This window comes from Tamandua tetradactyla, chromosome 1, assembly GCF_023851605.1.
Source record: "Tamandua tetradactyla isolate mTamTet1 chromosome 1, mTamTet1.pri, whole genome shotgun sequence".
Classification (NCBI taxonomy): Eukaryota; Metazoa; Chordata; class Mammalia; order Pilosa; family Myrmecophagidae; genus Tamandua; species Tamandua tetradactyla.
The window spans coordinates 154,052,652-154,070,151 of NC_135327.1; the positions used below are offsets into that span (position 1 = coordinate 154,052,652).

Below are 17,500 nucleotides of genomic sequence, written 5' to 3' on the forward strand. Positions count from 1 at the left end.
ATCGACAGCAATGGAAACAGCAGTCCAGGCTGCTCACCTCAGCCACACATGTAAGTGTGGTTTCATATGCGTCTAAAATTTAGTAGTCTTCTGAAGTTTTTAATGGTATGAAAGTAAAAATTGCAAGGTTCAGTGGAGTTAAATTGCACCCTGGTCGTGATAGGAAAAGGTGTATCAAAATCAGTTTTAATGCATCTTTTAGAGTCTCTCAAGTGTCCTATAATTGTTGTACTCTAGTCCTTTACAAATTCCTAGTATTACTAACATTCTCTTGGGCATAAAGCAGTGGCTAAGATGAGTCTAGATCTTATGGGTCATTATCACAGTTTGGTTTGTATGGTGTAATAAGAATATTCATGATGGAATAAGTTGTCGTAATTTTTACAACTATTACAGGTCTCTAAACCATTTATGAACTGTAGTCAAGATATTGCCCACTTTTATAAACCGTAAAATGCAAAGTTTAACTGTTACCCACAGTTTACATAGAAGCTAGTAAAGTGTAACTTTTTGCCTGTCTTATAAATCAGTGTAATTACATATTCAACTTTAATTACTGGTGTGTCTCTATTGGCAAGGTTTATATGTTATATTTTATGCAAGACTACTATTCCTATTAATATTTAGCAGCTAACTATATCATTAATTACTCTAAAATCTTTCCCCTACCATCTTTTTAATGGAGCTGAGAGAATAGAAGTGTTAAAAATTGATGTATGGTGGATTTCAGAAATGTGTATGGCACTTTAAAAAATGCCTGGTGTTATTCAGCAGTGTCAAAAGTATCAGTTTCGTGTTTACTAAAAAAGTATCAACCCTTAAGGAACTTTAAAAATGGGGGGGGGGGGGAGATAGAATGTGGATAATGAAGTGTATACACCATTCAGTTGTTTCAATAAATTGTAAATTTATGTCCATATTTCTTAGAGTTAAAAATCTCACATTTTGTAATAGCAAATCATTGAGGCAAGAATAGCCCTGTCCTTCATTTTTATCTTTCCTGCCCCTATTTTTTGCATTAAATATCTAGTTAAAGACCTGAAAGAAAAATATGCTCTTTGTATGTGCCCATTTTCATTTGGCCTTTCACAATATATTATTTTTGTTGACTTTTAAAATACTTTATTCAATTTGACACATTAATGTCTTTAAGATTGTGTGCCTAATTGCTTTATAGCACTTTTACTCTATCACCTTTGTGAAAAACACACTGTGAACATTAATGTGTTTTATCAGGTTCCAAACCATTACTTTTCAAAATGGAAAAATTTGTCTTTTGGAAGTGTCTTTAGATGTATTAAATAATACAAAAGAAGTAATAAAACTCGAAGTAGAAAGAACATGAATATATGCTCTTGAGAGTAGCAGAACTCTAAAACAAGGAAAGTGAGCAATCATACAAAAGTTTTTATATCCCTCCTTTATCCTATCAGCCATGCAGTGGGTAGCTTGAGGCCTTTTACTTTTAGCAGTGTTCCTGAGTATGGTTATGTGCTCTCCCTGTATAAAATGCTAAAACAATAAAACTTTTAAGAGCAAACAAGATTTAGATCTTGTTTTCCCCCCTTAATGAAAAAATCTGTTTCAAAGAGGAAAACAAAAAGGCCTATTTCAGAGAAATGAACCACATTCATAATAAAGTATTTAAACTGTTGATGAAACACCCTGTGCTAAGTTATGTTAGACCATACATAGAGGATGTGTAAAGAGGTACTTTGTCTTAGATGTAATTGTCCAGTGCTAAGAATATTAAAATACAATTAATGAGTCAATAAAATAGTTTACTAAACAGTTTACTGAACGCTGTATTTAGAACCTGAGCTAATAATTAGGTTAGCGGTATTTTTTGTGTGGCAATTGCTATTTAAAAATTTTCATTTAATGATTAATTTAGTTTGTAAAATATCTCAGAGAAATAATAGAATGTATAAAACTACTTAAAATTGTATATTTAATGCCTGATGTACTGTTGCTAGGGGGTTGTAAAATTAATATATTCATAATAAATATATCATTGCACATTGTATATATGATTTAGTGCCTGTGAAAAATACTTATGTATGATTTCCATGGAAAGACAGAAAGGAGAGTTTTACTGGGCTCACTAGAAAGAGATACCAGAAAAGATAAAAATTAGAGAGAGACCAAATCTTATCTTTTCCTAAATCGTAAAAAGTATGATCAAAATTTTAATTATCTTGCAAAATATTGAGCTGACATTCATTTGAAAAATCTGTTTCTGCCACTATCATTATGACTTGTGTATATAAGTTGTCAAATATTATTGATGGAATGTCACTTCAGTTTGCTGAATCTTCATTATTATGGAGTCCTTACAATGCTTGTATGTAAAGAATCTTAAGCAACATGATGTATATTAGGAAAAATGTTGAGCCAGCCCTCTTCATCAAAATTTGGTAACATATAATTGAATGCATTGTCAAGTACTTTGAAAATTAAATGTAAGTGAAGGAAATTTTATAGAACTTTTAAATAGCATACTTAAGTGTCCTGAATTGAATCATGGTACAGTTTGTTGTTGTTATTTGTTTTGGAAGGGTGTAATTATGCTGAAACAATGAACAAGTATTGTAACTGAGAAGCAGTAGAGCTTAATGGTTAAGTGTATTGGCTATGGTGCCAGATTGTCAGGGTTCCAATCCCAAATTCAACACTTGATAGCTGAGTAAGATCGGGTGTACCTAACAGTTCTTTCCTCAGTTTTCTCATCTCAAAAACGAGAAAAGTAATAACCCTACCCTAAGGAATTTTTTGCAAATGAAATGAGTGCCTGAACATAATTGTTGCTCCTTAAGTTCCTCATAGCGCTGTGTACATAGTTACTGATTTATATTGCCTTTCTAAAACCTCATTGTTACCGTAGATGTGATTATAAACAATATGAAATATTTTGGGTATTTCACATTTTAATACAGTTTTTCAGGATTATGTGGTTAGTTTCCTTGACCTTCCCTCCTCTTTTCCTCCCACCTACTCTGGTAATGCAAGGAATAAGCAGATCTATAAAAGTGAAACTTTTATACGGCTCAAGAATTCATGGTAGAAAGTATATTACTCAATGTCAACGGGATAAGGGCTTTTTGAGATGAGGGTGTATCTGAGGCTGTAGATAATGACCAATTCAGACAAAGTGAACAATACCAACCCAGAATCAGGAACACATGATGTATGCCTAGAAAATATTCAGTATTAGATTTGATAGAAATTTAGCATATAGGAAGAAAAACATGTGTGACCAGACTGTTGAATGTCTAAAATATCAAGCTATGTGTTCGGTTTAGTCAGTATGGAGCCCATTAACATTTTGAGCTTAAGTTTGACATAGAACTCTTCAGGAAGAGAAATCTGAAAGTTTACTGAATGGATGGTGACTGAAACTGGTCTGTGTATGGTGGAATATTCTGGAGTTGGGAGAGACTAGAAGCAGAAGATCAATTGTTATAGTAAGTAGTTCCTGACTTAAGTACAAGGCTGGGAGTAGAGAGCAAGAAATCAATACAAGAAGTGCTATGGAAAGAAATATCAGAAAATCACAACTGGTTGAATGTTAAGGACAAGGTGGGAAATTAGGAAAAGTCATGGTAAGTTTAAAAACCTACAAAGAAAATAGGGACACAAAGGGATAGACTTACAAAGGGAAAGCTTATTACTTGCTGAGCCCACGGACCTAAAAACCCATACGTGCAGGAAAAACAAAGTTGACCCTTTCTTTTGTTTAATCCTTTCATTCAACCGCAAAATAGTAAAATTCTACATGGTAAATTGTGAATGCTTTCCTGAGGTTAGTGAAGGAGATGTCAAAAAGCATTAGAGGAAAAGAATAGATACAGATTAATGCTTATTGTAAATTATCGGGACAGATGAGAGATGCCAAATTATCATCCATTGTCCTCAATTTCATGTTGCACAGTTAATGCCTCCCCACAATTCCAACTTTTATGGTACCCTGAATAAAGGCTTTTGACAAACTGGTGCATTTATTTTGCCTTATGACCTTTCCTTTTTCTTCTCCTCCTCTTCACTTTTTCTAAAGTGCACCTTTCCTCAAAGGACTAGTTCTTAGGACCTCTGCTCTGCTCCGCATTCTTGAAGAAATTGCTCCTTGAACCATTATTTGGAACTCCACACTGTGTGTATGCACATGTGTGCACGGGTGTGTGCCCATGTACGTGTGTGTGCTCCTGTGGGAGATAACTTCAGCTTAACGGCAAGGTCCTCAAGGACAGAGAATGTGTTTTAGACACAGTATGTATATGAACCACCTGTCACATTAGACAACACAAATAAGCATTTAATAAGGAAGAGGTGACTCTTAATTAGAAGTGATTTGACTTCGTGAGGTAATACATCCAAGAGTAAAATCCAACATTCTCTTAGAACCCTGAAGAAGAAGACTGAAAGAGATTTTAGAAAGAAAAGATAACTAAATATAATGTCCATCTTTGTGAGAGAGCTAAAAGATCTTTCTTCATGTTGGTGGAGTGTACTTGTTAGGCTTTATGTTTAATCTTATTTAGTTAATATGTATTTTATAACTGTGCAAATTTTTGGAAGTAGAAAGTGGCAGTCCCCTTTCATCTCATTGGTGATTATCCTCCCAGACCTTGTTACATTTTATTTACCTTGTTGAAGGCAAATTATAAAATAAGAAAGACGTTTGAGATTACTGCAGCAATAAATCAGATGAATGTTCAAAGGATTATAGCAAAAAGTAGGAAAGGGTAATGCTAGGTGGAAACTTAAAGATTCTATGTAGTAATTTTTTTGAAACTTGTTTTGCTTCTTTTCAATTTAAGTAACTCTTTAAATCTTTATTTTCTACTGCTGTTGGAAGGGTTAAAATGCTTGCCATGGTCTGAATAAATGTAAAGGATATTGCCTTTAAGAGTCTGAGCTGAGTATCATTATGTTTTATAATAGTCTTCTCTTATATATATATATTATATATATATTTATATATATAATATATATATATTATATATATAAATAATATATATATATTTATATATATAATATATATATATTATATATATATAAATAATATATATATATATATATATATATATATATATATATCTCAGTGCCCATATTCCCTTATTACCATACTGTTTGGAGCGTGATAGCATATAGATGAAAGTTACTTTAGCTTTCTAGTTTATATTGAAATAGAACTAAATAGAACTAAAGAAAAAAACCTACTTAAAAAGTTAGGATAGAAGCTGAAATAATTTGATTTACTCTCTTATTCCATCTGTTAGGCTTAAATGGATTAAAAGAAAAGAAAATATTTACACTAGAACTGGAAGGTGAACCCATATGGGGTAGAATCAACCCTTATTTCTTTCTTAATCCAAGGCAAAAAGAAGAATTTAAGGATGTACTCACTGCATTTAGTTTAACTTGGTTATTTCTTTTTTGTTAAGCAGTTATTTCTCCTCACTGTTAATAATTTGGCTGAAATTTGCCTTTGATCTCTTCTAAAATGTTAATGATATTCTCATTTTTATATTTTCAAATTTTGTTTCTAAAGATTAAAGTGAATATTCTTAAACTGATACTGTGTTTGAGGGATTTACACTCAAAGCATTCCATTGTATGTCTCTCCGCCACTTGATTATTAGAGCCTCCTACTGTTGGGTTTTCACATAATTTCTTACATGTCATTCCTGAATCCTCTTAGCTTCTAGGTCATTTCAAAGTTCTACTAACTAAATGTTCTTCTTATTAGTTGCAGATAATTATTATTATCTTCCTCTTATTAAAGCAAATATTTGAAGATTGAGAGTTGGTGATCTTCTATATAGAATCAGAATGTAAATCTTTCACACATAAGACTAGAGAATAAATCTGTGGTCTCCTTAGAAGCCAAAACTTTAGGGTAAGGAAATCAAGGCTGAGGCATCACATAAAAGGAATGTTGAGGTATTTCAGAACTGCAGTAGTGATCACATTAATCTTTTTGATTAGCATGTCAGATGCATATTCTATGTGCCCCAGAACTTTCTATCACATGTCCCAAATCACCTTTACAACGTCTTTTGCTTCACGAGCCCCTCACTTGCTCATACCATGGTTTAAGTGTCAGTCTCTCCTGGCAATGTATTTTGGCCCCAAAGACAACTTAAAGGGACTTTTAGACCTCCTGTTTTTAAAAACAGCATCAATAGTCTAATAGAAATTGTGAATTTGCATGAAACATAATGAAAATAATAAAATATATAATATTGCCTTTTTTTTAAATTCTCTTTGGCAGCTTTAAAGTTTAAATTGCTATTTGTAGGCACATGAAGAATTTGCAGATTCTACACCTTTGGTGGTTGGATATAAATCCCTACAGATCTTAGAACTCTGTGGACAAAAGCATTTGAAATTGGAGTGGCTCTGTATTTCAGAGAAAAACAGTTGAAAGTGACTGACAACTTGAGCAAGTGGAATGCTCTCTCTCTCATTGTCTTCATGCTTGTTAAGCCTTTCTATTTTTGCGGGATATTTTGGATCATTATGTTGCATTATGGAGCTCTGAACATAAAAGCATTTTTCTGCCTCACATATGTTTTCACAGATTTTCTAATTCAGAATTTTTCAACCACTTTTAATTTTTTTCCTTAACATTTCTGGGCCTCATAATTTTTCCTCTGATTTAATCCCATTTTTATTTAATCTCAAAACTTTTTCATTAACTTTGCTAGTTAGCTTTGCAATCTCTTTCCAAAGTGATTGTACAGAACTTATGATTATGCCAGCTCTTTATCATCTCATCTTTTTTTTTAATGCTGCAAGTGTGGATCAGTAGCTGCTGTTCTTTTTTACATTATTCGAGGCCCCATATGTAGCACAACTCTTTCCAGTTCCTCTTAATAAAAAGATCCTCCCAGAGGTACAGTACCTTTAGCTGAAAAGTGTTGTATCCCTACTGTGCCAATTGTCAAAATTTGTGGGTTCCTATAGGGTTTTGAAGGATTTTTATAGAACTATACAGATGATATCTGACATCCATGGTGTGAATTCCCACAATTTAGGCAAAGTATGCTGGAAAATTTTGAGCTGACAATATTGTAGCTTCCTGCTTCTGTTTTATATCTAAAGAAAATATTTTGTTAGAAGACATATCTTCATTTGCATTAACACTAGTTCAGCCTTAGAAATTGCCTCTTTCTGAGGACCAAAAAGTCAGTGAATGAATTGTTGAAGAATGAATATTGCTATAATCATAATTATTTTCTACTTCTAGTACCAGGGAAAAATTTTACACACCCATATGGTTATATGACTTAAGATTTTGACATAAGACTTGGGATGTGGGTGTTTATTTGGTGCCTAAAGGCATTTTATGGCTATCAATATTTATTATATAAGTAGCCTTTATACGTGAAGGTAATTTACATAAGAAATTATATTTGATAATGTGCATCTTGGCTACTTTGATAGCATTTAAAATTCACAAATTCACTAGTCACTTAAGTACCATAATCTACTTGAATACTTCAATACCAATAAACACAGTTTAAAACTCGATCTTGGTTTTCCTACATTCCGTAAACAGTTTCTAACACTAGGATAGAAATAAATAATTTATGTAACTTATGTAAGTGACAGATTATCAAATACTTTAACATAACTAATGGAAACTAACATTCTTTACTAGATCTGAGTCAGTATGTGGCTTAATTTGAGAAAAGCGATAGTTTCAGCAGAGCAAGTGGTCTGCGAGATTAGCTAGATCAGGGCCACGGACCATGCACTCCAGGTGCCACTTGTCCATCTCACTGAGAGACAGCGTCAGCGAGAGCCCATGGTGGATGGACAGCATTCATCAGGCTGGTTTGGCAATCAGAAGTAAATAGTCCAGAAAATGGGTGAAACCACAGTGGGGAAGGCAAACCATAGACAGACCCAACTTATGGGACTTTGAGCTCTTTAAGAAGCAAGAAAAACTTACTTTATCAAGCAGGAAATTGGAGAGAAAACTGGGACATATACCCTATATATCCATCCTGACATTCATGACTGGAATAAGGCATGGAACAAGGCAAAATTCACTTTTTAGGTGAATGGCTCAATTAAGAATTGGAGCAGTAGCAAGATTGCCCTGATGACTGTTAAAGTGTGATTTAGATTTTATTTTATTTCCCTAACTAGTAAGCGTCCTTAGAACCATAGTAGAATGGTTATTGAAAGTTTTCATTTATGAGAGATAAAATGGAATGGTCCCAATTGTATCTTAATTTTATATTGCCACCAATGGGCAACTAGTTGATTCTGAGATTGTGTACAATTTATTTGTTCTCATCAATGATCAAAGTAGTTACATCTGTATTTTTATTTTATTACAACTGTTCTAGTCACATTTATCACCATTGTGAATTCAAATAGAGTGGAAAATCTTCAAGAATTTTGTTTTTGCTGTTGCTATAGCTGTTGTGTTTTGCGTGTGTGTATGATTTTTAAAAAATTTTTATTTGCCAGCACAATGACAAAACTATTTGAAATCATTAAGGAATGAGCCTCTAAATCACTTAAAATCCAGTTTTCTTTAAACAATGTTGGATAAATTTTAATATACTTCCAAAGGTAAATGCGAGAAGTCTTAGAGAAATTCTCACATACATATTTATGCATGCAACTTATGTTTCATTAACCTTAATCCACTTTTTTGTTGTATTTCTTAGAATTTCTGCTGACTTTAAATGGACCTTTGGAACTTTACCTCAGGGTCAGATCTACCGGGATGTAGAATAGGATTATAAACTGCATCATTAAGTGTGTCAATGTATCTTAGAAGGGAAGTTCTTTTCAATGATCTGAAAACAATATTCTTTTGCAATCAAATAGTAAATGGCAGGGCACTGCAATAGTGGCTCAGTGGCAGAATACTACCTGCCATGCTAGAGACCCGGGTTCAATTCCCAGAGCCCAATCATGCCAAATATATATATATATATATATATGTAGTAAATGGCAGCATGTAAAAACATATACTAAAGAAGATAAAATTTATTAAATATAATAGGATCAAAGTTATATTCTGGCTCGAAGAGGGAAAATTAAAATGTATTTAATTTTAATTAGGAGAAAAGGTATGGGAAATTTATTAGAGCATTTTCTGTTTATTCCTGAGCAGATCAAACTTTACAAAAGCATGTATGTGTGAGCAATCATTTGTTCACTGCAATTTGGGGATCCACTTTTTACGTTGCAAATTTCTAGGAGAAGGAACATTTTCTTTTTCATCAGGTAAAAAGAAAAAAGATTTTTGTTTCTGTAGAGTGATGGTTTGGAGTACTGTCCTGGTGGCATCAACTTGTGCAAACCAGTTCAAATCAAAACAAAAATCAATTCATTCAAACACCAGAATTTTTGTGGCAAGTGTTATTTTAATCTATAAAAGAGAAATAATGTCAAAAGACAAGAAATTGGCAAAAAGTTGAACCATGAGAGTACAGACCTGTTTAAAATTTCTTGGCTGATAAAATAAGAACTGAATTTTTTCATTTCTAGAAAATTAAAAATTTAATTGTATGGCATTTTTAGTCACTACTGTAAAGGAGAGAATTAACATTTTTCTCTAAAGTGTTCTTAAACTTGGGATATAAAATCCAGTTTTTAGTGAAAGAAGTCAGGGATGTCCTTTCAGAATAATAGAGTCTAAGAGAACCAAGTAAATAATTTCTTTCTGACTATATAAAAAACTCCTAATTACTCATTTGAGCTTAAGATCAGCTCTCCTTTTGAAAAGTACCAATGAAACATATTTTAAAGTAAAGTTTTCCATTTCAACTTTAATTTCACTTATATCATTTGATTTTATGATAAGCTAAATAAACTAAAATACCTTCCTAAACAGAAATACAAAATATTCCTCTAAAATTTGCATTAGTTTAAGAAACATGACTGTTTCTCATTCAAACTAATTTTATACAACTAGAGATAACTAATCTTGCAATGTTTATGAGTTGGTCATCAAATTCCAAACACAATTATATAATTTCCCTTGGTATATTCTAGAAGGAAGTGAGACTGAATTTCCAGAATCTCCATTTTTTGTGTGCTTTCTAAATGAACAAAAATTATTTTATCAGTTTTTCTGTGAAACTTCTTTGAAAAAAAAATGACTGTTTTCTTTGTATTTTCTGTGTATGTGATTACAAACTTCAAAAAAATCAGCAATAGAAGTTAGCTATTCAAAAACAAAAAACCAAAAATTTGAGTTTCACCAATCTAAATCTGTCTTAATAGAGAATTCTTATATTTTGGAATTAAATAACATTTTTAAAACAATAATTTCTATGTCAGCATGAAGTAAGCTTGTAGTTGTGCCATTGAGAAATTGGAATCAAGTAAAAATTTATTTAAACACATATGAAATTGGTAACTGAAGCACTAGTCATATACTTTGATCACTTAAAATGTTTGGATCCTAATAGTTATCATAATTCATTCCACAGCTTTATGCCCAGTACTAAACAGAGAGTGTAGATAATTAAAAGAAAATCCCACCTTGTATGAATATTTCCTTATAACTAGCACATTTTTACTCCTATTTTGGACAATGGTCAAAACCTGCTCAAATTAATGGAGAGAATATGCCTATAGCAAATTTCAGTTTATTCTGGTATTTTTAAAGGTGGCTAATCAGTAATGAGGACATAATAAAAAAGATAAAGCATTTGTATGTTTATTCAAGTGTTCTATTTGAGTTTATCAGTGTATCCTACGTAAGCTAAAAAGCTATCCAAACTAAATTGAGTAGAAATAAGAAACAACACACTTTAAAATTAGGAACTTTAATAGGTTGTATTGATTAGGAAATAGATGAATGGTTTAACGGCTACATGTACTTCAAGATATTCAGTGTGTTAATTGAAGAACTGTATGTATATATAAGTTCATTTTTATTGAATAAAGATTGCTATATTGGGTCAAATAAAATCAGTTTCCATAGTAAAAGTGAAGCATTAGAGCCCTAAAGCTGTTTCTGAGGATCGCGTTTTGAGTATTATCTGGGGAGTAACATTTTTTATAGGAATGATCCACTGTTACTGACAGAAGTATGTTATATCTCAAGTGTGTTAGGGCAGGGAAAAAGGTTAAAAATCCTATTTAAAAATCATCCATATCTTTTTTCTACACTATATTAATGTATTGAACGTTTTCCCAGCTAACTAGGATTATATGAAGAAAAGGTAAATGACATCAGAATAATTTTAATCTAGTCTAACTATGAGTTTGGGCTTGTAAATGCTTGATAAAATTATAGATATCAGTCATAAATTATCTTGTAAGTTTTTCTTCACAGCATTTATGGACCTCTATCTTAAAATATGAGATAATTTTTATCATTCAAAATAATGATTATCATTAATTTGTTGGTATTTATTATATATTTCTGAAAGGACCAAATTTACATTGTGCCCCTTAGTCTCATAAATGATTGTAGTATATAAATATTTTAGTCATTACATTTAGTAACTTTTAAATAAGCAAGGATGAGAAAATGCAGTTTTGAGGCTAAACCTTGTCTAATGATATAAGTATTTTTTTTGAATTAAATATATTTTGAACAACTTCTTTTAAAGAAAAATTTAGCAATAGTACTTTCTTATCCTAAAGAAAAGCAGAAACAGTTGATAGGACCTATTACTTGGTCTTGAATAAGGAGAAAATGACTATTTGCATTTCTCTAGGGAATACACTGTGTGACCACAATTTAAAAGAGAAACTTTCACATTATAATTTGACTCTTTGCTTTAGGGTATAAGCAAACATTAGCATTTCTCCTTCCTCTCATTGGTGGCTTGAGTACTTAAAATTTCCACAACAAATGAAGCAACACATTTCTTTAAGGCAACAAATCAGTCTATTAATGTTGCTAGTCCCCTTTGCATTAATTACTGAGGGTGGACTGTAAAACTGATAGATTAAACTAGAATATAAAAATCAGCTGCTACTTTGCAGCACCTTCAACAGAGGCTTGTTAGGTTGAATGGTCCAGAGAAGAGTTTCATTCATTTAAATCAAATAAACATTTATTAAACACCTTTTATGTGCAACAGACTTTGCTGAAAACTGTGGCAGACAGTCTGTATCAAGAAGAGATAAAAATCTAGTAATAGGGCGGGCCACGGTGGCTCAGCAGGCAAGAATGCTTGCCTGCCATGACAGAGGACCCGGGTTCGATTCACGGTGCCTGCCCATGTTAAAAAAACAAAAAAATCCAGTAATAGTGGGATAAGTACATGCATAATGATAATGCAATAGAGACTAAGGAAAGGGATGAAGAGAGCTGTAAACAAAATGAGAAGTCTTTTGTAAGATGTAAGTACACATATACATGTAAAGCAATGGGAGAAGAATCAATAAAGTGTTCATGAAAATGTGGCTTTGATTTCAGACAAAATATGGAGTCTATTTTAGGTCAAACTTTATGAAGTTATTGCTATTTGATTGTTTTTTACTTCTAAAAATAGCCATCTTAAATGTGTCAACCTAATACTAGGTAGAGATGAGACATGAGAGTATAGGACCCCCCATGAGCAATGGTGATTAAGATGTAGAACAAGGGTCTTGTTCAGAGAATGGACATAATTCATTTGCCTTGCCAGGAGCCATCTGCCAAAAGAGGAATACCTGCAAGTTGCAATTGGACAGGAATTTGGAAGCCATATCTTAGAGTTCTTTAACCTCCAAGCTGATGATATGATAGAGTAGGGGCATAAAAAAAAAAAATCAACAGTTACTTGTAGGTGCTTAGCAAGACTCATAAAGTTATGTGTTATCCATTTTTATTTTATTTTTTTATTACTTTTCTTTTCTTTTATTATTTTATTTTTTGCATGGACAGGCACTGAGAATTGAACCCAGGTTTCCGGCATGGCAGACGAGAACTCGGCCTACTGAGCTACTATGGCCTGCCTTTTTATTTTATTTATTTATTTTTTTTGGTGTTACCTACTTTTAAAAAGTCTTACCAATTTTCGGCTTTGCTGTTCCTCTCTGTAAATCCTAGAAGACTTTCTTCACTTGAGAAAATGGCACCTCTTTATGCCCTTTTCCCTTGACATGCAGTTTTAAAACATATTTATGTTTAAAATGACATAAGAACCCCAACTAAAAATAAATAAGTAAAGTTTCCAGAGACCAGTTATCAACAGCCTTTTATGAATTTATTGTGGCCATACTGTGACCACAAATATTCAAAAAAGAATACTGTGGTGAAATTTGTTTCAACATCTTTCTATCTTCCATTTTTCAGTATCTCCAAGCTCTCCAGCTTCTTCTTTCCCTTCCCATCAAACAGTTGAAACAAAAATTCCAAATCTTCATCAAGATTATATATGAATTATAACCCATTAAGTTAAAATGAACTATTTTAACTTAAAAATTTTCACATGGATTTCGGCACTTCTGTCTTCTTAGTGGAATGTGAAAGGGAAATATTTCATATACAAAAAAGTTTAAGAACTATAGATGCAAAGACCTTTTTTCTACACAATTTATATCCTAAATTCTTCACTTGTCTCCACTGTTTCTAATCAGAAAGGTTTAGGAAGCTTCTAACCAGTAACCCTACCTCCAGTCTATGCTTCACAAGTTAATCCCCTTAAAATTCTTATCTCTTCACTCCACTGCTCAGAAACCATCCATGGTCCTTCAGCTGGCAGAAAATAAAGTTTAAACTCCATGATGGGCAGTACAAGGCCCTTCACCATTGGACCCTGTTTTGTTTTTCTAGCATATTCATGACTAATGACCCTCCTTACCTCATGACTACTACACACTCTTGGGTTACACATAGCACATCCAAGATACCCCAGTTTCACCATTTCCACTTAGAAAACGCTTTCTCTCGTCTCTGCTCAAATTTGCTAAATAAATATTTCAGAGCCTTCCTGAACTGACACCTCCTTTACACAGTCTTTACTGACTGTGGTCAGTATGGTCAGTATGGTCAGAATTCGTCTCCCCTCCTTGATAACACTCTGCTTACTATGGTGTCGATCAGTCTGCTTTGTATGGGATTTACTTGTGCATGTCTTCCTTCTTCTATTAGACTGAAACTCTATGAGAACAGGAACCATTGTCCATATTGGCCCTAGCGCATGTTTCTCACATGTCTATTGAGTTGAATTTTTTCACTTCTAAGAAGTAACTTTTATGCTTCTAGAAGAACTTCTATTTCAGTTACTGACTTTGTATCTTTCTGTTAGGGAATAATAACACACATATCTCTCCATCATTAAATACTTCTTTTTCTCCAATTCTAAAAAGAAGTTCCCAATAGCACTCTCTCAAGTGTAAACTACATAAAATTAGGAGGTGACTCTGTCATCTTTAAGCAGGAAACATAAATCACTGCTTCTCTGTGGTAAATAGTAGGTAATGGACTAAAAGGAATGGTTGTTTCAGAAGTATTTTTATTTTGTGGCTAGAACAATTCTCAAAGCATTTGTAATGAGTTCTTGGATTCTAGTTTGAAGAAATCACCATTATTTACCAGATGGCTAATTTGCTTTAAAATAAAAGATGAAATTATTTCAGACTCCATTTAAAGAAATGTAACAAATTTTACCAGGCTTAGAAGAACTACTGCAGTGACTATGAAAGGTGGCTACATTTTCCTTCTGGCCTTCATTTCCAAAGTCCGTATCCTGAAGTGTGTGATGAGGCTGATGTCTGGTGTATACTGGGTGCCCAATAAATAAATGAATGACTGGGTAGGTAATCCTCTCCAGACTTCTTAGACTTCTGCTTTAGATATGTGAAAATAAGTTCACTTATTATCCTTTATTCAAGATCTCACAAATCAGACAACAAAAACTCAGTTACCCAACTGTACTTTTTCTTTCCTTTTGTTCATAAGCTTTTTTTTTCAAAACCAAGTCCTCAGTGTATTTTTCAAATGTTACCATCTGTTTTATTCCTGGAGGCAACTCGTTCTGTCTGTTTGAAGGAGCTTCTACTTTGCTTGTTATTAAGGGCTCGCTCAAGGACTACAGTTTAATCTGTAAGATGCCTCAAATCCTAGCTGAAGGAAGCAGTATATAAATTTTGAATCATTGGGGTGAAAATGGCATGATGACTGCCTGAACCACCCGGAATAGACCTTCTTCAAACTCAGAACATGTTTTATCACCAAAATAGTCAGGAATTTCTCTCCAGAGTCTATCTAACTTGCACACTCTTCGTGTGTATTTAATGAATTGCACTAGGAATACATATGTCTTTTAATGTTGTTAGAACTTTGGCATTCTTTTAGAGGCAAATAATCTCCCTCAGTCATTAATTCCTCTTGTACCACTTAATTGCTTTTTCTCTTAGGACACTTATGGCAAGCAATCTTGTAGTTATTTAAGTACATATTTCTGCCATACTGTACTACACGTTCTTGATAGATATTTAAAGGCCCCACAGTGCCCTATATGTAGAAGGGACTCAGTAAATGTTTGTTAAATTAGTAATTGACAATATGAGATAATGATAATATGTTATTGCCTTTTCTTGTAATAGTGAGATTGATAGTCTTTACATCATTATAGACACAGGGGACTTAACTCAATCCACAGCATAACAGAATCTCTGGCAGAAAAATTCATTTTCTAATAAACTTAAATATATTGCTATGTCTCTTAAAATTTCCATGTTTTTAGCCAACTTGAAGTAGTCTAGTCAAGGTTTCTCTAGCTAAATATCTATCACCAAAAATCCATATGCCACAACCTGCATAGTAAATGTGATGTAGACTTGAGCCATTCATTGAACATGTACTAGTGATTTAAGACAAGTGAGTGATGATGCCTGTGATGAATGGCTAAAGGAAAATAAATGTAAGGGCCTTTGTGTACAGAGTGCTTCAATGACAACCTTCCTACTTTGAAATTTACTTTCCTTTATTGACCTAAAAATGACTTGAGCATTTGGCTTAGTATTTTAGTGTTTGGGAATATATTGGTAATAATTCTTTGGAATAATTTTAGCAATATGTAATGTTATTTTGTTCCTTTTATTATTTTAAATGAACATTTAAGGAAGTGTAGGTAGACTTTAATAATAGCTCTAATACCTTGCATCTGATATGTGGGATGAATGTACCTTGTTTTGTGACTTTTCTGATACAATAATAAAAATCTTAATTTGTGGAGAGGAGCTAAAAATACTTTCAGAGTTAATGAATCATAAAATGTTTAAAAATTGAATCATGTATTAATACCATGCTTTCTTTTTTACATAATGATTATAGCTAACATTTGTTGATCACTTATGACCCAGGCACTGTTCCAAGTGGTTTGTATGTATTAAACCATGTAATTCTTATAACAACTGTATAAAGTACATCCTTTGTATTTCTTGTTTTATGGGTAAAGAAATTGAAGCGCATAGAGGTTAAGTAGCTTCCTTAAGGTCCCATAGCTGGGAAGTAAAGGAAGGAATCAAGTTTCAGAAGCAAGTCTTTGTCCTCAAAACCCAGATTCGTAAGTACTATTTTATACTGCTTCATGACTAAAGATGATAAACTATTCAGTATTACTGTATGCTATATTTTCTTTCACGTTAACCAAAATACTAAATACATAAAAATTATTGAACTAAATTGCAAATTTAGTAATTTTAAAATCTTCAGATAATCCCACTGGAAAAGAGGATGATATGCAAAAAAGAATTGGTGGGCAATGAAAAGAGAGTTTCTTTAAAGAAAATATTTTATTTACATTGTCAGGGATGTTTCTATAGTGGAGGAGGCATTTCTCCTAGAAGGAAACCTAATTATCTTATAATGTGTAACACATAGTCTTTGAAGAATTTGGTAAAATGATCAGTACACTGATCATCGAACTTTTTTCTAGGAGTCAGTTAAATGCCCTCATATGCTGTTATAGGGGTAAGAAGTGAAAAATATAGCTAGTGAATATATTTTTGTCAAGAGACTGTTTCCCTATTTACACTGCACCCCACATAATGCATATAGCTTCATTATGTTCCATTTCTTTTGAGATGGCATATAACATGGCAAGCAAAAATATAAAACACTTCCAGATCCAAAAAGGAGATACCTAATATAAATAGCGATGATTGCTATTAAATTTTATTTTGATTGAGAAGGTTTCCACCAATCCAAAGGCATAGGCACCGTACCTTTCAAGCAGTTTTCTTTTTTTCCCTAGGATGCTCAAAGTTTTCTTCCTACCATTTATTTACTTCCTAGGCATTTTATGGATGGCAATCAAATCTTTATAAAAATAAGCATTAATAAATATTGATTTTGCTTTTGGGTTATATTAATAAATGAACAGCCCAATACTGTGGCCATGAAAGATAATTTTATTTACATCTTTCCCAACTGTGATACCTTATTCACTAATTCTGATACCTTTTTCACTAATTTAGAATAGTGCAAATGAAACTCTTAATGACTTGATGAGACATCATTTATTCAATCATCAAGTACTGATTGGGTACTTGCTGTGTGTATAGGCCTCTGGGT

General features: G+C 32.7%; 1 protein-coding gene across 6 annotated transcripts in view; it reads left to right on the forward strand.

Moving 5' to 3' along the window:
* The window catches only part of FOXP2 (forkhead box P2), a 587,369-nt gene that overhangs the window by 562,381 nt on the left and 7,488 nt on the right, over positions 1-17,500 (forward strand). For all 6 annotated transcript variants that reach the window (XM_077113417.1, XM_077113328.1, XM_077113646.1 and 3 more), the window contains one exon: positions 1-50. This exon is cut by the window's left edge and continues 114 nt beyond it. In XM_077113417.1, the coding sequence (XP_076969532.1) occupies positions 1-50 (50 nt within the window). The remainder of the gene's footprint in view (positions 51-17,500) is intronic.